This window comes from Leuciscus leuciscus (genome assembly GCF_965113295.1).
Source record: "Leuciscus leuciscus genome assembly, chromosome: 8".
Classification (NCBI taxonomy): domain Eukaryota; kingdom Metazoa; phylum Chordata; class Actinopteri; order Cypriniformes; family Leuciscidae; genus Leuciscus; species Leuciscus leuciscus.
In genome coordinates this window covers 40,376,009-40,401,106 of record NC_138732.1, presented here as the reverse complement: position 1 = coordinate 40,401,106, position 25,098 = coordinate 40,376,009, and the positions used below count along the sequence as shown (strand labels likewise).

At 45.2% G+C, this 25,098-nt stretch overlaps 2 protein-coding genes across 3 annotated transcripts in view; both read left to right on the top strand.

Moving 5' to 3' along the window:
• The window catches only part of LOC309505013 (zinc-binding protein A33-like), a 136,280-nt gene that overhangs the window by 21,758 nt on the left and 89,424 nt on the right, over nucleotides 1-25,098 (top strand). The window contains exon 6 of one of the 2 annotated variants that reach the window (XM_082178364.1): nucleotides 300-956. The exons of the other annotated variant lie outside the window; for it this stretch is intronic. Within the exon in view, the coding sequence (XP_082034490.1) occupies nucleotides 300-844 (545 nt within the window). The 3' untranslated portion in view covers nucleotides 845-956. Of the gene's footprint in view, nucleotides 1-299; nucleotides 957-25,098 lie in introns of those variants that run through there. 2 annotated transcript variants of the gene reach the window in all.
• Nucleotides 17,638-25,098, top strand: part of LOC309505299 (sialidase-3-like) — a gene marked incomplete at its 3' end in the record, with an annotated part of 31,795 nt that continues 24,334 nt past the window's right edge. The window contains exon 1 of the mRNA XM_082178675.1: nucleotides 17,638-17,770. The remainder of the gene's footprint in view (nucleotides 17,771-25,098) is intronic.

The window sequence follows — 25,098 nt, the reverse complement described above, 5'->3', positions numbered from 1 at the left end:
TAATACCAGAAACTGTGATATTTTCGGAGATGTTGTCATACTGTGAAAATCTCATCCTGTTACAACCCTACACAGGAGAGTCCCCACCACACCCCTGCTGTAAAAAAGTAACTCAATAACTTATACTCTGAGCAAATACTCGAGTAGAATATTTTATTACTCTTTCCACCTCTGCTGAGAGACCACTGTTATCATAGCATGATTTATGATCTCTTTCAACAAAGTCTTTATATGTGTTTTACATTTACATTTAAATACATCATATTTAATCCTGTAATCTGATGTTATTCTCTTTGCAGCTCCGTTGACTCTGGATCCAAACACAGCATATCGTCGTCTCACACTCTCTGCTGATCTGACCAGTGTGTCGGTCAGTCGTGTAGATAAAACACTTCCTGATAATCCAGAGAGGTTTGACTGGTATCCATGTGTCCTGGGATCTGAGGGCTTTAACTCAGGAACACACTGCTGGGATGTGGAGGTTGGAGACAGTACACACTGGATTCTTGGAATAACAACAGCATCAAACCAAAGGAAGGGAGAGGCTTTCTTTAAGTCTAATGTCTGCTGTGTGCAGTACATGAACAGCAAATACGGCTCACAATCCCCAGAGAAACCCTACACTGTCTTTACTGTTAAACAGAAGCTTCAGCGTGTGAGAGTTCAGCTGGACTATGACAGAGGAACAGTGTCATTCTCTGATCCTGTAATTAAAGACTGTCTGCGCAAATTCAGGACATCCTTCACAGAGACTGTCTTTCCATTCTTATATAATTACTGCACAACTTCTCCTCTGAGGATCTTACCAGTTAAACTGTTTATTACAGCAGAAAATCACAGTTAAATCTGCTTCTGCTTCTAGATTAATACAGTTTTGCAAATTATGCTTCAATAATAACACTGTAATCAAAGGGTCTCATTGATCAATCATAATTAAATGTAAAATTTAAAAACAACTTTTAACCCTTGTGTTTCCTTAAGGACATGTTTGTCTCTTTCAGGTTTTTTTTTTATTTTATTTTTTTTATTATTGTTCCTGTGTTAATGCCAACTGCACTTTATTGTATTTTTCTTATTTCACCCTCATTTCCTTTCATAAATCACTGGGTACACAAAATATTTACACTCAGGATCTTAAGGACAAAAATGTCCCCATTGAAACTCATTAAAACTGCCAATTTCTTTTTATCCCAGGGCCATTTAACTATTAAATAATTCAGTCTTTGTTAATAGACTTTTGTTCTGTTGGCAAGGCTTCAAAAATTACAAATTTAAAAATGTAAATGTATTTTTACAAGATGGTGCCGGTTTCTCAGGTTTGGCCTATAAAGTGAATACTCACTTTTTTCCTGTTTTCTGCTTCTGCATATTAGATTCAGTTGGATAAATTATCGTGTAATAATTGTGTGTTTGTGTGTGTGTGTGTGTGTGTGTGTGTGTGTGTGTGTGTGTACTAAAAAAAAATTATTTGTGCATGTAATATTTGATAAAGGTTAACGATTAAATAAGTCATACAATAATACCCACTTTGGTAACACTTTATAATAACTGCACGCTATTAATCATTAGTTAAGCATTAGTAAACAGTTAATTTGTCATTTATAAAGCATTAATACACATTAATAAGCAGTTTATAAATACAGTTCTTGATTTTAAAGCATATCTATAAAGTGTTTAATAATTGCATTTTCATACTTTATTAATGAACAATTTATAATTTCTAAATGAAGTATTGCATTGTTTACAAACCGGTTATTTAGGAGTTGTCAGTGGTTCATAAGATCACTTAGAAAGTGTAAGTAAATGATTGATAAACTGTTTAAATACATATTATTAGTCAGACATATAGTAATAGTTACTTAGTGTGTTAATAAATGCTTTATTATCATGTATTTCTACTGTAAGTCATGGTTAATTCAGGTAGTTATAAAGCATTTAGTAGTGCTCTGTTAACTATTTTTGTGAGCTCATCTAAAGTGAGGACTAGTTATGCCTTGTAAAGCATTTATAAAGGAGATTTAAAGGCTGTTAAATGTTTATATTCTCTATCACTGTGTTGTGTTTGTTTCCTTTTTCTGTTTAGAAGAAAACTGAGTCTTTAAATCTCCTTTGTAAATGCTGTACAAGGCATAACTAATCCTCACTTTAGATGAGCTCACAAAATAGTTAACTGACCACTACTAAATGCTTTATAACTACCTTAATCTACTACATTTACTTACACTTAATCAATGATCTTATTAATCAATGACAATACCTAGTTTGTAAATAATGGTAAATAATGTAACTGGTTTGTAAATAATGCTATACTTCATTTAGAAATGATAAATTGATCATTAATAAAGCTTGAAAATACAATTATTAAACACATTATAGATATGCTTATAAATCAAGAATAAAGCATTTATAACTGTATTTATAAACTGCTTATTAATGTCTATTAATGCTTTATAACTGATGAATTAACTGTTTAGTAATGCTTAACTAATGATTAATAGCATGCAGTTATTATAAAGTGTTACCGAAACGTTCTCATAATAATGAGAAACTTCCTCGTAATAATGACTTAACATCTCATAATAATGACTTAACATCTCGTAATAATGAGAAACTTTCTCGTAATAATGACTTATCATCTCGTAATAATGAGAAATTTTCTCAGAATTATGACTTAACATCTCGTAATAATGAGAAACTTTCTCATAATAATGACTTAACATCTCGTAATAATGAGAAACTTTCTCATAATAATGACTTAACATCTCGTAATAATGAGAAACTTTCTCGTAATAATGAGAAACTTTCTCGTAATAATGACTTAACATCTCGTAATAATGAGAAACTTTCTCGTAATAATGAGAAACTTTCTCATAATTATGACTTAACATCTCGTAATAATGAGAAACTTTCTCATAATAATGACTTAACATCTCGTAATAATGAGAAATTTTCTCGTAATAATGACTTATTTTCTCACACTTCTACGCATGCGCAAAGCAGCGGGGCAGAAGGGCGTGCCACACTAGCGACATCCGCTGGTCAAAGCCGTGTAATGCATCACAGCAAACATGGCACGCTCTGCAGTGAATAACATTAATGATAAATGATCAGTATATGAGACGGGCTTCCATACTAGGTAGTCTTTTATTCATTTGTAATATTCATTTGTATTTTTGTGTATTCACAAGCAGCAACACAGGGTGATCCATGGATTTCAAATAGATCCAGGAATGATAAGACAGCACACCTTTCCAAATCTGTTTTAAGAACAATTCATCTGGAAATCTGTGTAAGGGTCCGTTCATACAGAACACGCTTTTTCATTGCTTTTCTAGGCATACGCGCACTAGACGGACGTTGCACTCGCTCTTCTGCAGCGTCTCGCGCATGACACGGCGTTCTAAAAATGTGGCGCTCAATTGAAAAGAAGTTCAGCTTTTAAAAACACGTCTCAAGACCTTGCGTTTTCCCCCATTCCACTGCCCACTTATGTGTAAATGTCCCAAAAGTCATAAACATCTTAAAGGTTATTTCTGTATTGATATCTTCCAGATGAACCGGCACATCAAATATCCTAGAAGCATCTGCAAAATACGTGTTATATTAACACATACCCATATATTTTATGAAGATGTTACACTTAAACTTGACGAATAAATGTAATATTCCAACTTTAATCTGATAGTTTTGTAAATTTATGTAACAATTTCCATTGGTGTGCACAAGCAGGCGTCCTTCTTTACCATGGTAACCGTCCTGCTTCTGCATTCCACTTTCACACCTTATCGTGCGCATGGAAAAGTATGGAAGATATAGACCTACTGATGATGTTATTTAATGATACTACAGATTTCACTTAGTAGATCACATTGACTTTAATGAAATCAACTGTTTTGCAGAGCGTGGAACACAAAACATATTTTGAAAAATTTCGGTAACCAAACAGTTGATGGACCCCATTGACTTCCATAGTATTTTTTTTCCTACTATGGAAGTCAATGGGGTCCATCAACTGTTTGGTTACCGACATTTTTCAAAATATCTTCTTTAGTGTTCAGCAGAAAAAAGAAATTCATACAGGTTTGAAACAACTTGAGGGTGAGTAAATGATGACAGAATTTTAATTTTTGGGTGAACTATCCCTTTAATATGGACCAAACAACATTTAATTTAATGTCTACTTAATCTTTGGTCACTTTTGTACGATAGACATGCAATAGCCTATGTAATTTCTTTAAAAAATGACGTGCACATCAAAACATGCAAACTCAGAGTGAGAGGTTCAACTTTTATTTTGAAATCGCGATGGAAAAGAATTTGCATATTTAGAAACATATTTAAGTATTCTCCTGTGTTGGCCTTAAAGGTGAACTAAGTAACTTTTTTACCTTAACCGAACAGCTTCGGAGTCATTGGAATAGTTTTATGACTTTTTTCGGGTTGAATGGTGGTCGTCTCGCACCCCCCGAGCGCCTGTGAGCCGAAAAACCACCCTTGCAACTTTGAGCCGGCGGGCCGCCGGCCTCAGCGTCAGGAAGTATCGCGTGATATCAGGTCTCGCGATGTAACGAATTGCTTTACATCATTTAGTCAGACTCGAATAAATATCGTTCTTGTTGATAGACTAGTAGACATCTTCAGAGGTTATCTGTGCCTGTTCGATGTCCGACGCTTTGTAACGCGTTGTGTCAGGAGGAGAAATAGGGATAGCTCACAGATGAAGTTATTACAGAGGCCAGACAGACTCACGGAGGCGATTGGTATCTCACAACTTGCACTTTATTCCCCAGTCGAACTCATGTAACTGTCTCTCACCTGTTCTACCATCCACAGCTTTACTTGATAAACAAAAGTAGGATAAGAATGAGCATCAAACTGAAATAACCCGCATACATGGGGTGTTCGAGGTGCACATACAATACAGACTGCCGACAGTTCAACAGGGCGCGCGCAGCTCTTAAAGGGGTCACACCTTATTTCCACTCATTACAGCTTCCATCCTACTGAACAGGTACCGGTATAGAGGGCGGAAGGGATCAGGCCGTGAGTGCAGAGATGGCTCTGCGCGAGTGGTATTTACGACAGTAATGTTAAATATAAGTACTCCACAGCGACTCTAGGGGTCGCTGTTTGACAAAAACGGAAAGCTGCATGGTGTGCCTTTAAATCTGGTTCATCTCCCAGATGAACGTTAAAGGGTTAGTTCTCTTACGAGAGGTTCTCTCGTACTGCGTAATATCTTACGCTATGGGGAAATCTCTTTTCCGCGAGATACTGAAGCCAAAAATTATCCTTAATTTTGGAATAATGTAAAACGCGTTGCGGCAGCATGCAGACATCGGCGAAACAGCTCGCGCGCCTATTAGCTGCTCTGCGGCAACTGCAGCAGCCTATTGAAAGGCCCCGTCGTGACGTCAGCTCCAATGAGGGCGCTTCGCGCCCACTGCGTCACGTCCCGCCGAAACGGGCGTGGCCTTGGGCTATAAATATAGCTCGAGAGGCTGGTATAGCTGATTTTCATCTCTTCAGCGGAGCTCACGCATCGCTGGATCCAGAGAGAAGAAGCCGCGCCGTCAAAAAAGCCTTTTCAGCGGGACGAGCCTTGCATCGAAGCCGCTGGCCGAGCCGCCTTCTGCCGCCGTTCCTGCTGCGCTATCCGGCGCACTATATCCTTTACAATACTAGTGTGTGTTCGCCGCCGTGACACACACTCTCTCTCTCTAAAAGAGCTCGAGCGTCTTTCTTAAGATGTCTCGCACCTTCTGTGGCTCGTGCCGAGCCCCACTCAGCGACGGGGACCGCCATGTCATCTGCGTTTCCTGCCTGGGTGAACGACATGCAGCTCTCGCTCTCGCTGACGGCGGATGCCCTCACTGCGAGCTACTGCCTATGGCGACTCTGAGGACTCGCCTGGCATTCTTCCACGAGACTGCACTCCCGCCCGCTGCGGTACCGCGCCGTAAAAAGCGCCGTGCTCAGCGGGTCCCGGAGCCTCCTTCAACCGTTACAAGCTCGCCGGTTCGCCCGCCAGCTTCACCGCCAGCTTCACCGCCCGCTTCACCTGAGTCTATCACTCCCGGACAACGGCCGCCGTCTGCCGCCGCTTCCGTTGTGGATGACACTGAAGAAGTGGCGATTGTAGAGGAGGACAGCTGCTCTATCCTGGCGTCGGGCAGTGAGGATTGGTCGAGCTCTGTGGATCTCGCCCCCTCTGCCCGCGAGTCTTCCGGGAAAAGAGCGAGCATTGAAGCGGAGCTAACGCGCCTGCTCACACAGGCCGTGCAGAGCCTCGGCCTCGAGTGGTCGACGCCCGCGGAGCCTGCGCACAACCGGCTGGATGGTTGTTACCTGCTAGGAGACCGCGTTTCGCCACCTTCTAGACCCGCGCCGTTTCTTCCTGAGCTTCATGAAGAACTCGCGAAGTCCTGGTGTGCCCCCTTCTCAGCCAGGGTGCGTACCTCTGCCTCAGCAGCATTCTCCGTTGTGGACGGTGCTAAAAAAAGAGGATACCATTCTCTTCCTCTGGTGGAAGAAGCGGTAGCTGCCCATCTTTGCCCGCCCTCTGCTGGACGGCGTGCAAAGACGGCGCTTCCGTCTAAAGCCTGCCGCACTACTTCAGCCATGCACAGCCGCGCTTACACCGCCGCTGGACAGGCTGCATCTGCGTTGCACACAATGGCTACATTGCAGATCTTCCAAGCCAACCTTCTCCGAAAGCTGCATGAGGAAGGGCCGGAAGCTATCAGTGTGCCGGATTTAAGAAGCGCTACGGATCTTGCACTCCGCGCCACTAAATCCGCTGCACAGGCCATAGGGCGGAACATGGCCTCTCTCACCGTTGCTGAGAGACACTTATGGTTGACGCTCTCTGAAATGCCGGACTCGGAGCGCACTGCGTTCCTCGACGCCCCCATCTCTCCTGCCGGTCTCTTTGGATCTTCCGTCAAAGATTTCGCGGACAGATTCGCTGAGGAGCAGAAAACATCACAAGCCATGAAGCATTTCCTGCCGAAGCGCGCTAGCTCTGCAACAGGCCGCTCTAAACAGCCGTCTGCTCGAAGCTCCCAGCCACAGCCTCCGCCCATCGCCGCCGCTTCACAGCGTCGACAGGCCCGAGACTTGAGACCGCGCTCTCGCTCTGCCGGCCGCCGCCCCCCACGTTGGCCCCGGCAGAAGGTTGAGATAAAGCCCGAGGCCTCAAAGTCTTCCTAGCCCGCCTAGGAAAACGACGGTGTTCAAGTCTCGCTGCGGCCAGACTTCCACCAAAACTTCTCGCTCGTTCAGTTCCAGAAAATGCGACTGTTCCAGTGTATTATGCAGTAAACAAGCCGGTACCACGGCCCGCTTGCCTGCACACAAACGCCGTTTTTACGGCGACCCAGATGAATCTCTCAAAGAGTGTTTTTCCTGGTATTCCGGCCACGGCCAATGGTGTTATGAGTGTAGTAAAAATGCCCGCTGCCCAGTGCCCATTCCTACACACAGACACAGCCCGCCCCACAGGGCTCACGCACATAAAATCGACTCATGTCGGTTGTGCATTAAATGTAGTGAACGTCCCCACGATCCAGTGCCCACAACACTACACACTACATGTCTTTCGGTTTCTGTAAAAACGAAACCAACACACATACAGTCAGCTCAGGCCGACGGTGTTTTCAGTGCAGTAAATGTGCCCGCGGTTATACGCCCACATTCACTTACAGACATGACAAGCCCCACGGGGTCCCCCCCGCTCGTTCTCCCTCAGCTATCCGCCCAAGGAGAGTCGAGCGCGGACAGGCTGCCCGCTGTGATCAGCGCGCCCCCACCTCAAACGCTGCAGATGCGGCGTCTATGTTACAGCATACCGAAGCTCTACGGCCGCCACTATGTCACGGCCAGAGGCCAGATCTCATTCAACCCCTAGCTATTCGTGCGAATGCATGGGCAAAGCTCCCCGGGGTATCAGAATGGGTGCTGAACATTATAGAAAGAGGCTATTCGCTACAGTTCGCTCGACGCCCCCGCAGTTGCGCGGCGCGAATCGAAACCACGGTGGAAAAGGAAGTAGCACATCTACTTCGAGCCGAGATTGCGAAACTGTTGAGCAAAGGGGCCATAGAGCCTTTATCTCAAGCTCAGAGCGAAGGGAGTATGTACAGCAGATATTTTATGGTACCGAAGAAAGACGGGGGTCTCAGACCCATTCTAGATCTAAGACAGCTGAACAAAGCGCTTGCAAAGCGCCGGTTCAAAATGCTCACGACCAGGAAAATCCTCTCGCAAATTCGCCAAGGGGACTGGTTTGTGTCAATAGATCTGAAGGACGCGTATTTTCAAATACAAATAGCGTCACGTCACAGGCGATTTTTGAGATTCGCCTTCGAGGGCCAGGCATATCAATACACAGTCCTACCGTTCGGCCTGTCCCTAGCACCCCGTACATTCACGATGTGCATGGACCCGGCCCTCGCTCCCCTGAAACTTCGGGGAATGCGAGTTTTGAACTATTTGGACGATTGGCTTGTTCTAGCTCAGACTCACTCAGAGCTCATAGAACACAGGACCATGTTACTCGAACATCTCGAGAACTTGGGTCTCAGAGTCAATTGGGCGAAGAGTTCACTGTCTCCCAGTCAGAGAATATCTTTTCTGGGCACAGAACTGGACTCGCTGTCTATGACAGCTCAGCTATCGCCTCAGCGCAGACTGGACATTCAGCGCATGACGGAAACCTTCTGCTGCGGCGCTATAGTCCCGCTCAGAAAATTTCAAAGGATGCTGGGTCTCATGGCCTCAGCATCATCAGTACTCCAGCTGGGTCTGCTTCGCATGCGCCCACTGCAGTTCTGGTTAAAAGCGCGAGTGCCGCGCCGAGCGTGGACCTCCGGTCTTTTTCGCCTCAAGGTCAATCAGAAATGCATCTCAGCCCTGAAACCTTGGAAAGCGATCGACTGGTACCAGTCAGGTGTAAGCCTGGGGACTTCCTCGAGTGTGAAGGTGGTGTCTACGGACGCCTCCACCTCGGGATGGGGAGCGCTGCTCGAGGGCAGACCGTTCTTTGGCCAGTGGTCAGAACGGGAAAAGCTTCTACACATGAACTGCTTGGAAATGATAGCAGTCGACAACGCGCTGAGGCGCTTTTGTCCCCAGATAGCAGGACACCACGTCTTGGTCCGTTCGGACAACATGTCAGTGGTGGCCTATATAAATCGCCGAAACCTTTACAGGCTGACGGAACGCCTCCTGGTCTGGGCTGCAGCGTTTATACGCCCACGTATAAATATAATTAATTATTATTCATAACGGATTATGATCAATAATTTATATTTTAATTATTTTTAATTATTTTCAGAATTTACTGTAGCAGAATCAATAGTATGATCATTTTATCAGTTCATCCAATGAACAGAAAGCATAAACAAGTATTAACCCTAGGAAATATAATATCTTCCTGGCCAAGAAAGGATTAATCCCCAGCTAACAATAAATTAAGAAATAATCACGGGTAAAAGCATCGGTAACTTAAATCGAAGTTCAAGACAATAAAATGTATAAGCAGATACACAAGTAATCTCTTTGTTCAAATACAAACAATACTTTATTGATTATATACTAACACATAAACTAATATCTAACACAAACACACACACACACACACACATTCATACGAGTTGCAGAAGGAAAAAGAGTAAGGAAAGATTAAGTTTTAAGAGTGAGTTTAAGAGTGAGATGATGAAATCCCAAGTTTATGCACTTATAAGACATGACCTGGAACGAACCATCAATCATTAATTTAACCCTTCTATCGTTTCTTAGACAGGTTATTAAATTGATATCACTACACCAGTTCAGCTCTTAGTCTGGAGGTATACTTGCTGGTCTTTGCTTTTGGGGATTCCCTTTTTCATAAATCAACTCCATAGCTGATTCCAAGTGATCAAGGGCTTAGGACGTTCCAATTCAGCCCATTGCAGTTTCCGCCAGTAGTGGGCACTCGTGCAACGTAAGCAATGACGTACATCAGAGTGAACGAGATGGAGGGAAGTTACACAACAGAATGTATCTCTGAAGGAAACGTACTCGGTTACTAACGTAACCTCGGTTCTCTCTAGAGAGAGGAAAGAGTACTGCGTAGAATACGCTAGGGGAAAATCCTTTTCCACGAGAATACTGAAGCCAAAAAAATTATCCTTTAATTTTGTATTAATGTAAAACGCGTTGCGGCAGCATACAGACATAGGCGAGGCAGCTCGCGCGCCTATTGGCTGGTCTGCTGGCAACTGCTTAAGCCTATCGAGCGAGACCTAGAGTGACGTCAGACCCAATGAGGGCGCTTCGCGCCCTCTGCGTCACGTCCCGCCGAGACGGGCGTGGCTTAGGTCTATAAATACCGCTCGCAGGCATTATTTCTCTGGTTTTTCATAGTCGAAGCAACCAGAGCGCGTGCAGGCACGGCAGGATACGCAGTACTCGTTCCTCTCTCTAGAGAGAACCGAGGTTACGTTAGTAACCGAGTACGTTCTCTTACGAGAGATACTCTCGTACTGCGTAGAATACGCTAGGGGAACCTACTGTAAAACGCTGTGCGTGCTGGGATCTGATACCATAGACTCAAGGGCGACAGCCCGGAGTTCATACAGTACATAATCACCCAGGGGACTCACAGGGAATCCTGGAAGAGAGGGGGGTTAGCCACTATCTTCCTTATAGCAGCATAGAGCAAGGATTGCAATACTCAATAGCTGCATAACTGACAGCGCCAGTTATGAGATTTTGGCCATACTAGACCGACAGTAGTCTGGCCTGTAGTGCGGGAACCTCTAGGTTGTAAAACCTTATAAATGTAGACGGAGAGGCCCAGCCTGCCGCCATACAAATATCTTGCAAGGCAATCCCACTTGACCATGCCCACGATGAAGCCATGCTTCTCGTGGAGTGCGCTTTGACACCCAGCGGGCACTGCATGCCCTTGGTTGTGTAAGCTAGCGCTATTGCGTCCACTACCCATCTGGATAGGGTCTGTTTCGAAGCGGCTAGTCCCTTAGAACGCCCGCTGAACGAAACAAAGAGCTGCTCCGTCTGTCTGAAAACAGACGAGCGAGACACATAAGCTCTTAACGCCCTGACTGGGCAAAGGGAGCTTTCGTCCATATTTCCTTCAGTGACCGGCAGGGCAGACAGGGAAATGACCTGTGCTCTGAACGGTGTATTGAGGGATTTAGGAACATAACCGTGCTTAGGTTTGAGTATAACTCTAGAGTCATTCGGCCCAAATTCCATGCACGTCGCGCTTACTGAGAGCGCGTGTAAGTCCCCTATGCGCTTCACTGAAGCGAGAGCCAGAAGAAACGCCGTCTTGAAAGAGAGGTGTTTAAGATCAATCTCCTGCAAGGGCTCAAATGGATGACCTTTCATGGCTTCCAGTACCGTAGAAAGGTCCCATATAGGGACTGTGGGAGGTCTGGGAGGATTCAGTCTCTTAGCTCCTCGAAGGAAGCGAATGACTAAATCGTTCCTTCCAATAGACTGGCCGAGCGTGGTCGAAGAGAACACTGCTATGGCCGCTACATAGACTTTGAGCGTGGAAGGGGACCTGCCCTTATCCAACAGCTCCTGTAGGAAGGAGAGAACCTCCGTCACACCGCAATGCAGGGGTGACACACCACGAGCTGTGCACCAGCTAGAGAACACTGACCATTTTGAGGCATAGAGACGTCGCGTAGACGGAGCTCTGGCCTGTGTGATAGTGTTTAACACTCCCTGTGGGAGGTCAGCGGGTACCCGTTGATGGCCCACACATGCAGGGACCACAGCTCTGGGTGAGGATGCCAAATCGAGCCGTTGGCTTGAGAGAGGAGATCCCTCCTCAGAGGCACTGGCCACGGGGCGGTGCTCGCTAACTGCATCACAATTGGGAACCAAGGTTGGCTCATCCAAAGTGGGGCTACAAGCAGCACTGAGCATCCTTCTTCCCTGACCCGTTCTACCACCTGAGTCAGGAGGGAGACGGGGGGAAAAGCGTAGAGAGGACGGCGAGGCCACTCGTGGGTCAGCGCGTCCTTGCTCTTCGAGAAAAATTCTGGACAGTGAGCATTTTCTTGAGACGCGGTGCGTGGTACTCTCTTTCTGAGCCAGAACTGCAGTGGGCGCATGCGCAGAAGGCCCAACTGGAGAACTGAAGATGCTGAGGCCATCAGACCGAGCATCCTTTGAAAGGCTTTGAGAGGGACTATCGCGCCGCAGCGGAACGAGCCGGCTGCGCGCCGAATGTCCAGTGTGCGCTGAGATGACAGGCGTGCTGTCATTAGCAGCGAGTTCAGCTCTATTCCCAGAAAAGATATAATCTGTCTGGGGAAAAGCGAGCTCTTTTCCCAGTTCACTGCGAGTAAAATGGTCCTGTGCTCTACGAGCTCTGAGTGAGATTGGGCTAGAATCAGCCAGTCGTCCAGATAGTTCAGCACTCGTATGCCCCGTAATCTGAGGGGTGCGAGCGCTGCGTCCATGCACTTCGTAAATGTACGGGGTGCCAGGGACAAGCCGAAAGGCAGGACTGTGTACTGATATGCCTGGCCCTCGAAGGCGAATCTCAAAAATCGCCTGTGACGTGACGCTATCTGTATTTGAAAATACGCGTCCTTTAGATCTATTGACACAAACCAGTCCCCCTGGCGGACGTGCGCGAGGATTTTTCTGGTTGTGAGCATCCTGAACTGGCGCTTCATAAGCGCTCTGTTCAGCTGCCGCAGATCTAGTATGGGTCTGAGACCCCCGTCTTTTTTGGGCACCAGGAAGTATCTGCTGTAAAGCTCCCCTTCGCTTTGAGCTTGAGATAGGGGTTCTATAGCCCCTTTGCTCAACAGTTTCAAAATCTCGGCTCGAAGTAGATGAGCTACTTTCGATTCTACCGTGGTCTCGACGCGCGCCATGAAGCGGTGAGGGCGTCGGCGAAACTGCAGCGAATAGCCTTCTTTTATGATGTTCAGCACCCATCTCGAAACCCCGGGAAGCTTTTCCCACGCAGGTGCGCGAGTAGCTAGGGGCTGGATGCGAAGCACGCTCTGATCGGCTCGCGATACAGCGGCTTTTGTGTGCTGTGACATAAGCGTCGCGCTCATGACATCTGAGGCAGGGGGCGCGCTGATAACAGCGGGATGCCCGCGCTCGACATAAGCGTCGCGCTCATGACATCTGAGGCAGGGGGCGCGCTGATAACAGCGGGATGCCCGCGCTCGACTCCTCCGCAGTGTTTAGCTGAGAGGAGGAGGGCTGGGCTAGTTCATGTCTGTGTGTGGGCGTGGGCGCAGAGCAGCGGGCACATACCCCACCTTTACAGCATTGCTCGCGTGAGCAGAGCATATGCATACTGGTCCTGTATTTACAGGGACCGTGAGACATGTGGGAAGTAGCGTTTGTGGGCACTGGGTAGTGGGCACTTTTGCTACATTTGAAGCGCAATCGATCTGAGTCGATTTTATGTGCGCGGGCCCTGTGTGAAGGGCTGTGCTTGTGTGTAGGAATGGGCACTGAGTAGTGGGCATTTTTTCTACACATGAAACACCGTCGGCCGTGGCCGGGACACCAGAAAATACACTCTTTAAGGGATTTATCTGGGTAGCCGTAAAAACGGCTTTTGTGTGCAGGCAAGCGGGTAATGGAACCGGCTTGTTGGCTGCTAAATACGCTGGACCAGTCACATTTCCTGGAACTGGACGAGCGGCAAGCTTTGGTGGAAGTCCGGCCGCAGCGGGACTTGGACACCGTCGCTTTCCTAGGCGTGCTAGGACGATTTCGGGGCCTCTGGCTTCAACGCAATCTTCTGCCGCGGGCCACGCGGGGCGGGGCGGCGGCCGGATGAGCGAGAGCGCGGTCTCGAGCTCTGGGTTTGGCGGCGTTGAGAAGAGGAGGCGGCGGGCGGAGGCTTAGGCTGTGAGCTCTGAGCAGACGGTTTCGCACGGCCTGCTGCAGAACCGGAGCGCTTCGGGAGGAAGTGCTTCATGGCCTGGGTCGCTTTCTGCACCTCAGCGAACCTATCGGCGAAATCTTTGACCGAGGTTCCGAAGAGGCCGGCAGGGGAAAGCGGCGCGTCGAGGAACGCGGTGCGTTCTGACTCAGTCATGTCAGAGAGCGTAAGCCACAGATGTCTCTCAGACACGGTGAGCGAGGCCATGCTCCGTCCAATGGCCTGTGCTGCTGACTTGGTGGCGCGAAGAGCGAAGTCTGTAGTGCTCCTCAAGTCCGGCACGCAGATTGCGTCAGGTCCTCTCTCGTCCAGCTGGCGGAGGAGATCGGCCTGGTATATCTGGAGCGTGGCCATGGTGTGCAACGCTGACGCGGCCTGCCCGGCGGCGGAGAAAGCGCGGCGGAGCAGGGCTGACGTCGTGCGGCAGGCTTTTGAGGGCAGCGCCATCTTAGCACGCTGTCCAGCAGAGGGCGGGCATAAGTGCGCTGCAATAGCCTCTTCGACCGGCGGTAGGGAGTGGTAGCCTCTGTTCTTTGCGTCGTCGACAGCGGAGAACGCCAAAGAGACAGAGGATCGTGTCCTGGCCGAAAAAAAGGGGAGCCCCAAGACTTAGCGACTTCTTCATGAAGCTCAGGAAGAAAAGGCGCTGGCTTGGATGCAGGTGAAACGCGCTCCCCAGGCAGGAAGTAGCCGTCCAGCCGGTTGTGAGCAGGCTGCTCAGGCGTAATCCACTCGAGGCCGAGGCTCGCCGTGGCCTGAGTGAGCACGCGCATGAGCTCCGCCTCAATGCTCGCTCTCTTTCCCGTAGAAGCACGGGCAGGGGGGGCGGGATCCTCAGAGCTCGCCCAATCCTCACTGCCTGATGCTATGAGAGAGCAGGAATCCCCCTCTCGTAGCAGCGCGTCGATCTCATCAGCGTCATCGACAGAAGCGGCGGCAGACCGCGGCCGCTGTCCGTCCGGAAGTGAAGCTGGTGAAACCGGAGAAGCAGGCGGGCGCACCGGCGAGCTTTGACGGCTGGGAGAGGGCTCCGGGATTCGCTGAGCGCGGCGCTTTTTACGGCGCGGCACAACAGCAGGTGTGGGCGCAGTCTCGTTGAACAGTGCCAAGCGAGTCCTCAGAGTCGCTAATGGCAACAGCTCGCAGTGATGGCAGCCGCCATCAGCGAGCGCGAGAGCTGCATGTTCTTGACCCAGGCAGGAAGCGCAGATGACATGGCGGTCCCCGTCGCTGAGTGTGGCTTTGCACGAGCCACAAGCAGGCATCTTGAAAAAGACGCAGCTCTTTTAGACAGTGTGAGTCGCGCCGGCGAACACACACACACAGTGCAATAAAGGATATGGGCGCTGGATAGCGCAGCAGGAAGGCGATGAAGGCGGCGCGGCCAGCAGCTTCGTCGACTCGTCCCGCTGAGGTGCTTCTTCAACAGCGCGGCTTCTTCTCGGATCCAGCGATGTGAGTTGCTTCGCTGAAGGATGAAAAATCAGAGAAATAATGCCTGCGAGCGGTATTTATAGACCTAAGCCACGCCCGTCTCGGCGGGACGTGACGCAGAGGGCGCGAAGCGCCCTCATTGGGTCTGACGTCACTCTAGGTCTCGCTCGATAGGCTTAAGCAGTTGCCAGCAGACCAGCCAATAGGCGCGCGAGCTGCCTCGCCTATGTCTGTATGCTGCCGCAACGCGTTTTACATTAATACAAAATTAAAGGATAATTTTTTTGGCTTCAGTATTCTCGTGGAAAAGGATTTTCCCCTAGCGTATTCTACGCAGTACGAGAGTATCTCTCGTAAGAGAACTGACACTGTCATTTTCTTTTCCTCTTTCTTACCTCTGTATAAAGTCGTGTTTATAAGTGCAGCTGCTTTTTTACAGGAGTACACAAAGAAACACTTCTTCTCCATGAGCGCCACCTGCTGTCAGAGAGTGAATATGCATTTTCATTCAGTCCGTCTGTTTTTGTTTTGATGCAGGATTGTCTTATGTAACAATTTCACAAAACTAAAATCAGACCACGACTTGAAATTATGCAATCTAATTTAAATAAAAAAGGCCAGTTTGGGACTTTTATAGAGCAAATTAACAACAAATAAATTTACTTAAAGAAGAAGAAGAAAAAAAATGGCAGCTGGTATAGGAATTGGTCAATTTGCTTGTAACAAAATCGGAATCTCCATGAAAAATCTAAAGGTAGATGTAACAAGTTAGCTCAAAGGGGAAATATTAATAATAGCTAATAATTATCAATTATGATTAATTATTAATATTTGGGTCAGTCAATTGGATTAACTTGAGGTAGCTAAATTAATATTACAATCAATTAATCTGTTCCAACGAACTCTTTTCATTATTCATTTATTCTAAGAAAAGCATATCTTTCATGGCCACCAAAAAAATGATTTATGAGTCTTTGTTCTAAGCGTGCTCATTTGCATGTGCAGCTGGATTGGTTTCTGATGACGAAACTAAGAAAGATTCTTGTAATACTAATATGTTGTGCAGCTATCGGCATATCATGTACACAATCATTCTGATCTTCAAAGTAACAATTTATAGAGACCAAACATGGTATACGTGAGGTCACATTGACCATTGGTTCTATAATAAAATACATATTATCAAATAAATAATAGTATCAAAAGATAATAGTATTAAAAGACACAAGACAGTAAATCATTCACAAAATGTGCTGGGATGCATGTTGATTTCATGTTAATCAGTTCAGCGATAAATGAATGCAAGAGAGTCTGTTCTTTGAGTTTCACATTGCTAAGAGTCATAAAACCAACTTATCTGATCGTGGTCATGGTAACTAAGACCTTCTTGCCCTGTTTGGGGGGGGATGTGGCCACAGATCCCAGAGTGAGTTCTAATTATGTAAGGGTTAATGCCCGACGAGGTGTCCATTGTCAGGTATTAATGGACGACGGCGAGGCGTGAACCGTGCTTTCCTCACTACCATGACAGTTCTTCCTCACTACCATGACAGTTCTTCCTCCAACCCTCCACTGCTCTTATTCTTTATTTCTATTTATTTGTTACAAACTTATTTAAGTAGTCCTTTACAGCTGGAGTTGTATCTTGAGCCCTCTATCTTGGACAGCATGTCACATCTACTTACCTTCATCATACTCAAACATTATATGAACAAGCAAACTGCTAAAAACATTTTAAATGAATGCAACCCTTCAATGCCTCTGGGATCATAATGGATGCTCAATTATGACAGATTTCAAACAATGTAAAATGTGCAAGCTGAAGTTTTAAATCATATCACTAATGTCACGTTTGGTTTGATTTTGAGCACAGATAAAATGGTTTTGTGTTAAAGGTTTTGAGAAAGTGAGTGATGGTTTCAAGAAATGTGTTTTAGAAATTCAGAAAAACTGTAATTGCTGTGGGATTGTTTGCTCTTGTGTGCAACACCTGGAGATATTCTAGGATAGGCTAAATCACTTGTTGTGTGTGTGTGTGTGTGCGTGCGTGCGTGCGTCCGTGCGTCCGTGCGTGCGTGCGTGCGTGCGTGTGTGTGTGTGTGTGTGTGTGTGTGTGTGTGTGTGTGTGTGTGTGTGTGTGCGAACAACCAATATTTACTTTATCCCTATCATATTTCCCATAAACTCAGGGACCTGTTACATGGCAAACATTCGGGGCTAGATTTAAATAATTAGTAGCTCGAGTCCCAGCACCGCCCCTGGTTGATATATGATAATAAATACAGGATGCTCAGCATGTTTTGGTCAGACCTGAGAAGCGACTCTAGTGTTTGTGGTGACACAACCCTGCTGTAAGAATCATTTGCTGCTGCTGCAGGAAACATCATTTCTGTGAGTATTGCTTCTTATAGTCTAATGGAGAATTATCAACAAGGACAGAAACCATGGAAGTAACCCATATAGGTTATGGTAAACAACAATTTAAGTATAAATTAGATAATAATAACTGTAATAATAACAATATAAAAAGTTTGTTGACAACCTTTAAGTTGGCTTGAAAAAGCCTAGCCTGAAAGTTTGAAGTAGTTTTAAAGTTTGAAGGTTTTCAGTTTGAAATAGTTTAAGTTTTAGTTTGTAATTTTAAAATATAGATAAATAGATTTTGTTTAGAGATAGTTTAGAGTTTGAGTTTATGAGTTTAAGTTTGATTTTGAGTTTATGAATTTACAGTTTATGAGTTTACTATAGTTTAGAGTTAGAGTGCATGAGTTTATTAGTTTAGAGTTTATGAGTTTAGAGATTATGAGTTTATTAGTTTGAGTTTATGAGAGTTTGAGTTTATGAGTTTAGAGTTTGAATAAGTCTTAATGGCTTATAAATAATATATAGAATGGAAGTTTAATTGAGCCTAAAGGTGATACACTCTGCAACTTTTTGAGCAATATTGCTGGGCAATGTTGCCATTAACGGGGAATCAGATGAGAACAGGGCCCACGACCGATCTAAATTATCCAGATAGAAATTTGTTGCCCATTCTCAATGGGAAAGTGCCGAAGCAACAATCGCTCTGCAACATTGCTCTAAAAGTTGCCCTGTGTATCATCACCTTAATGGGCTTCAGGGAGTTTAGATTTGAATTTTTGACAGTGTGAGTTTAAAAAGTTTGAACATTCCGTCAATGTAAGTCTATTGGAGTTTGGGTAACACTTTAGAATACTGTATCTTACTTAATGCATAACTAATAAGGAATTATTGAAGAACTAGTAGGTAATTCTTCATTAACTAGCCTACTTCTTCATTACTGTTAACTACTAAGGAAGATGTGTCAACTAATCAGTATGTAATATAATTGTATGATTGTGTTAAAGGAGCCGTATGTAAGATTGTGGCCAAAACTGGTACTGCAATCACTTTCAAATGACTGTAGAGCGGTGTATCCCCTCCCCCCTGACTCGAGGTTGCCAGTTAGGCTGCAGGATCCAGCAGGAATGTAGGCTGATACGTAGCTGTGGTAACTAGAGCAGAGCTGGCAACCCGGATGCCGAAACGCTACTGACTTCGTGATTGGTAGAGGTGGAGGGTGGAGCATCAGGGCCAAAAAAAAAAAAACACTGGCCAGCAGCTATATCATCCTGTAGCCCAAGACTGGTTGCCCACTGAAGCTAAGCAGGGCTGAGCCTGGTTAGTACCTGGATGGGAGACCTCCTGGGAAAAACCAGGTTGCTACTGGAAGAGGTGTTAGTGAGGCCAGCAGGGGGCGCTCACCCTGTGGTCTGTGTGGGTCCTAACACCCCAGTGTAGTGATGGGGACACTATACTGCCAAATGAGCACCGTCCTTCGGATGAGACGTTAAACCGAGGTCCTGACTCTCTGTGGTCATTAAAAATCCCAGGATGTCCTTCGAAAAAGAGTAGGGATGTAACCCCGGCATCCTGGCCAAATTTGCCCCTTGGCCTCTGTCCATCATGGCCTCCTAATCATCCCCATATACTGATTGGCTTCATCACTGTCTCCTCTCCACCAGCAAGCCTGTGTGTGGTGGGCGTTCTGGCGCAATATGGCTGCCGTCGCATCATCCAAGTGGATGCTGCACATTGGTGGTGGTTGAGGAGATTCCCCCCTTCTTTGTAAAGCGCTTTGAGGTCTCAGAAAAAGCGCTATATAAATGTAACAAATTATTATTATTATTATTATTATTACAACATGACAACATCAACATCAGTTGAGGGCTGCAACTTCACTTTTTAAATGACAATATCCTGGCCGGACTACTGTTGTCAGTGATATAAGTATTTGAAATGAACATGATTTCTTAATGTCTAGTGACATATCAGGGCCATTTTATGATTAACTGAAATACATTTCTTACATACAGCTCCTTTAAGTAACAGTTAGTTAATCAATTAATAATGAATTATGTCATACCTCCTGAAGAACTACCACTAATTATCTACTAATTAAGGTTAACTTCTAAGTAACTAATGAACAGTCATACAAAACTAACCTCAGATTAGTTTTTATATTTTATATACAGTACTGTGTGTGTGTGTATTCCTCAGCATAGAATGCCATTGAGTAAATTCATGTATTTGAGGCAATGACTGAGGGGAACTGAAAATATAGGGAACTTATTAGTAATTAATAAAGAATTATTAGATAATTCTTCAGGAATTACTTATAACCTGAAACAGTATTCTAAAGTGAAAATATAGGGAACTTATTAGTAATTAATAAAGAATTATTAGATAATTCTTCAGAAATTACGTAGAACCTGAAACAGTAATCTAAAGTGAAAATATAGGGAACCCATTAGTAATAAAGAATTACCATATACTTCTGACTCAAATAAAACTTACTGTAAAACACTATTAACTATTAAAAACACTATTAACGTTATCATCTAAACCTTTGTAAAATACACAACAATGACTCGTTTAGGCTACATGATATCTTCCTTTATTTCAGATGATATTTCATTTTAACATGTACAATAGCCTACAGCCTACATTTAAACTCGTTTAACAAACATTTTAAAATCAAAAGTTAAACCTTTAAAAGCAATTCAAGTTATCAGCTGGTCTCGTTTCCACGGTAGTGGTGCTGGATCTCTTGCTGGAGCTGGGCTCGTGTTCACTGTAGTGGTGCTGGATCTCTTGCTAGAGCTGGGCTCGTGTTCACGGTGGGGCTGGATCTCTTGCTGGAGCTGGGCTCGTGTTCACTGTAGTGGTGCTGGATCTCTTGCTGGAGCTGGGCTCGTGTTCACTGTAGTTGTGCTGGATCTCTTGCTAGAGCTGGGCTCGTGTTCACGGTGGGGCTGGATCTCTTGCTGGAGCTGGGCTCGTGTTCACTGTAGTGGTGCTGGATCTCTTGCTGGAGCTGGGCTCGTGTTCACTGTAGTGGTGCTGGATCTCTTGCTGGAGCTGGGCTCGTGTTCACTGTAGTGGGGCTGGATCTCTTGCTGGAGCTGGGCTCGTGTTCACTGTAGTGGTGCTGGATCTCTTGCTGGAGCTGGGCTCGTGTTCACGGTGGGGCTGGATCTCTTGCTGGAGCTGGGCTCGTGTTCACTGTAGTGGTGCTGGATCTCTTGCTGGAGCTGGGCTCGTGTTCACGGTGGGGCTGGATCTCTTGCTGGAGCTGGGCTCGTGTTCACTGTAGTGGTGCTGGATCTCTTGCTGGAGCTGGGCTCGTGTTCACGGTGGGGCTGGATCTCTTGCTGGAGCTGGGCTCGTGTTCACGGTGGGGCTGGATCTCTTGCTGGAGCTGGGCTCGTGTTCACGGTGGGGCTGGATCTCTTGCTGGAGCTGGGCTCGTGTTCACTGTAGTGGTGCTGGATCTCTTGCTGGAGCTGGGCTCGTGTTCACGGTGGGGCTGGATCTCTTGCTGGAGCTGGGCTCGTGTTCACTGTAGTGGTGCTGGATCTCTTGCTGGAGCTGGGCTCGTGTTCACGGTGGGGCTGGATCTCTTGCTGGAGCTGGGCTCGTGTTCACTGTAGTGGTGCTGGATCTCTTGCTGGAGCTGGGCTCGTGTTGCACCAAATCGGCGCGGCGCTGAGAACCCTCCAGAAGAGTATGCAAATGCCCACGCTCTTGCATCACCAAATCACTGTAAAATGTAGGCTACCGTGATATTACCAGAACTTGAATGGTGCAAAAGAAGTTTAAAATGTATAAGAACTAAGTATAATCATATGATTTTTACTTTTTAAGTACTTTTTTTTTTTTTTTTACCTTTGTACTTTTACTAAGGTAATTTTGAAAATGGCCTAATTATAATTTTAATGGAGTAATATTTTATTGGGGTATCTGTACTTTTACTCAAGCACTTGATTTGTGTACTTCATCCACCACTCCACTGCTAAAAAAAAAACCTGGATTATTGTAGTGACTACTGTGTATGACTGTTCATTAGTAGTTACTTCATAGTTATTTTTCTTGAACCTTAATTAATAGATAATTAGTAGTAGTTCTTCAGGAGGTATGACATAATTCATTAGTTATTGATTAACTAACTGTTACTTAACACAATCATAACATTATATTACATACTGATTAGTTAACACATCTTCATTAGTAGTCAATAGTAGTGAAGAAGTAGTTAATGAAGAATTACCTACTAGTTCTTCAATAATTCCTTATTAGTTATGCAGTAAGTAAGATACAGTATTCTAAAGTGTTACCGGAGTTTGTCCAAGTTTTGGTTATTGTTTTTTAGGAAAACTGCAAGTCGGAACAGTTAGAAAAGATATAGCCCCTTAAGAAAAATATGTTTTTTTCAAGTGTGCTATTATACTTCTTTTAAACTAAAAACAAGAAAGTACTTTCAGTCTACTTTTTATACTCCTCAGAAATATACTTAAAATTGCACTTAGGTATACTTTACTTGTACTGACAGAGAGGTCTTAGTTTATTTAGCCTACTTGTCCCTATATTTTGATCGAGATATACTTAAAAGTATAAGTATTCTAAAATATTCGAATATAAGTATTCTATAAATGTCATAATTGTCACCTTGGCCCAAGATGTGTTTGATCAATTTTGACAAATTCCAATGTTTCTCTATGGCGCTGAAACCTAAAGATGTCAGAGTTCTGGTCCCCGTACAATTGATACATCTGCGTTCGAGGGGAGGGGCTTACCAGTAGGTCAATTGAACTAAGGCCTAATACTGACTTAAAGTGATAGTTCACCCAAAAATGAAAATTCTGTCATTAATTACTCACCCTCATGTTGTTCCAACCCTGTAAGACCTTCGTTCATCTTCGTAACACAAATTAAGATATTTTTGATGAAATCTGAGAGCTGTCTCACTCCTCCATAGGCTTCTATGTAATCGATATCTGCCATCCCATTAAAGTTAGAAAATACATCGTTACAATAGTCCAAGTGACTACAGTGGCTCAACCTAAAGTTTATCAAGTGACGAGAATACTTTTTGTGCACCAAAAAAATTAAAAATAAATAATGACTTTATTCCACTATTCATTTTCTTCTGCTTGGGCCTGAGTGAGTTCACGTAGTGTAACAGCGCAGCGCTTCTGTGTTGTACGTCACACGCATCACACACATGACCAGCGTCGGCCAATACGCTGATTTCACGCAGCCGTTATTTTGAAATCGAAAGCGAGGCTCCGGTGGTAAGAAAACCGGAAGTGTCGCCTTTAATCACAGGAGAGTCGTGAATGCGATGGCGTATTGTTGTGTTTAATGATGTTGTGTCAATTCTAAAAATGTACATACATTTCTTTCATACTTACAGTGAAATTCATTTATACATTTTTTTTTTTTATGTATATAATTCAGAATGTAAAAAAAGAAGCAGGAATGAACTATATACATATCCTATATTGGATATTAACATCTAATAGTGTAAATCGCGGCAGCAGCTTCAGGTTGGTAATCCAAGGCATTGTTGTTTATCTTTACTTCCAGGGTTCTTCCCACCGGAGCCTCACTTTCGATTTCAAAATGGCGGCTGCGTGAAATCAGCGTATAGTGAGCCTACATGGTGATGTAGAACCCAGAAGCGCTGCGCTGTTACACTATTACCCCTTTTCCACCAAAAAAAGAACTGGTTCGGAACTGGTGCTGGTTCAAAGTTGGTTCAACTTGCGAACCTTCTCATAACCTGTTTGTTTTTCCACTGACTTGAGAGCCCAGTGAACGACGTCGTAACATCACTGTGTACGTTGCCATACGCCTTAGTCATACGAGGACCATACCGCAAACAAACAGTTTGTCTCCTCCACCGACCACTGTTTTGCTTTAGAATCTATCTTTCTTCAATCATTCTTTCTACTAGCTAGCGCTGTGTTTTTAGCAATGGCGGTCACAACCTTTCCCGTCGAGTTGTTGGTCACAATAACCCCACCCCCAGCCCCCGACGTAAGCATGACGTGGTAAAAGAACGGTTCTAGTCCAGCAAAGAGTTGGTGCCGCTTTGGAACCAATTTTCCTGGCCGAGAACCGGTTCTTTGGCTGTCGAAACACAAAGAACTGGTTCGCGAGTAGGCACCGGCTCCGAACCGGCACCAGCACTGCCTTGGTGGAAAAGGGGTATACGTGAACTCACTCAGGCCCAAGCAGAAGAAAATGAATAGTGGAATAAAGTCTCTTTTTTTTTTTTTTTTTTTTTTTGTGCACAAAAAGTATTCTCGTCACTTGATAAACTTTAGGTTGAGCCACTGTAGTCACTTGGACTATATTAACGATGTCTTTAAGACGTTTTCTGGGCGGGCAAGTTTCAATCCCAAAGAAGCCTATGGAGAAGTGATCCAGCTCTCAGATTTCATCATAATGTAACGGAGAGCAGATCACCAGTTGCAGGGTGATTAAATCAAATTAATTAATGCAGTCTAAATCTACAAAACCCCTGTCTCGCTCTGACTCAAGCTATTCTCACATTCCAAAGCACTCTCATTTACGACACCTCTGCTGTTTTGAGATTGCTCTGCGCAAGACGTGCAGCCCAAACGGCGCCGAAAAATGGTGTAAATCATTGACTATCTCTCACTCTACATGATCTCTTACGTCTAAACCAACAGAGACCGTCTGTTTATGGCCGGGAGAGCCTAACGCTGACCAATGAGAGCGATCCCGAAAGCACCCCCCCCAGGGAGTCTCTCGGACACTGATTTACACATAGACACTAATTAACTCTTCACAACAATAAAACAGTGTTGTAGAGACCAGATGCCCAGAACATGTGGTCTGTGCCTAATACATCAATCCAAAGAGCCAAACGCACGCACACACATAAGCCTCACCCGCAGCGACGGGGACAAGAGTTCAGCGGACGGGTATGAACTTTCAAGACGCACTCACATACACACACACAGAAACACACTCAGGCACCACCACGTGTGATCCAAAATCCTTGTATAAAACATTTTAAATGTATTTTCTTGATGTGTATGATCCCCTGTCCCAAATATTATGCCTATGTAGTTTGTTGGCCTGAAATGATGTACCTCCTTGATTTTAGATATTAGAACTGTCATTCGCGGTATTGCCGTGTTCCACGAACCCCAACGATGCTGAATCTTTAACACAAAATATCAGAGAATGCATTGTTTTATTAAATACCAGTGTTATTAAGTTATGGACGAATTCATCGTTTCAAAGCCCCGCGGAAAGGAGGCGCATAGACCTCAAAACGTCAGGAGGTGGGCCCATACGTTGTTAAAGACGATTGGCCCACGTACGTGAGGGAGGCGTGAGTT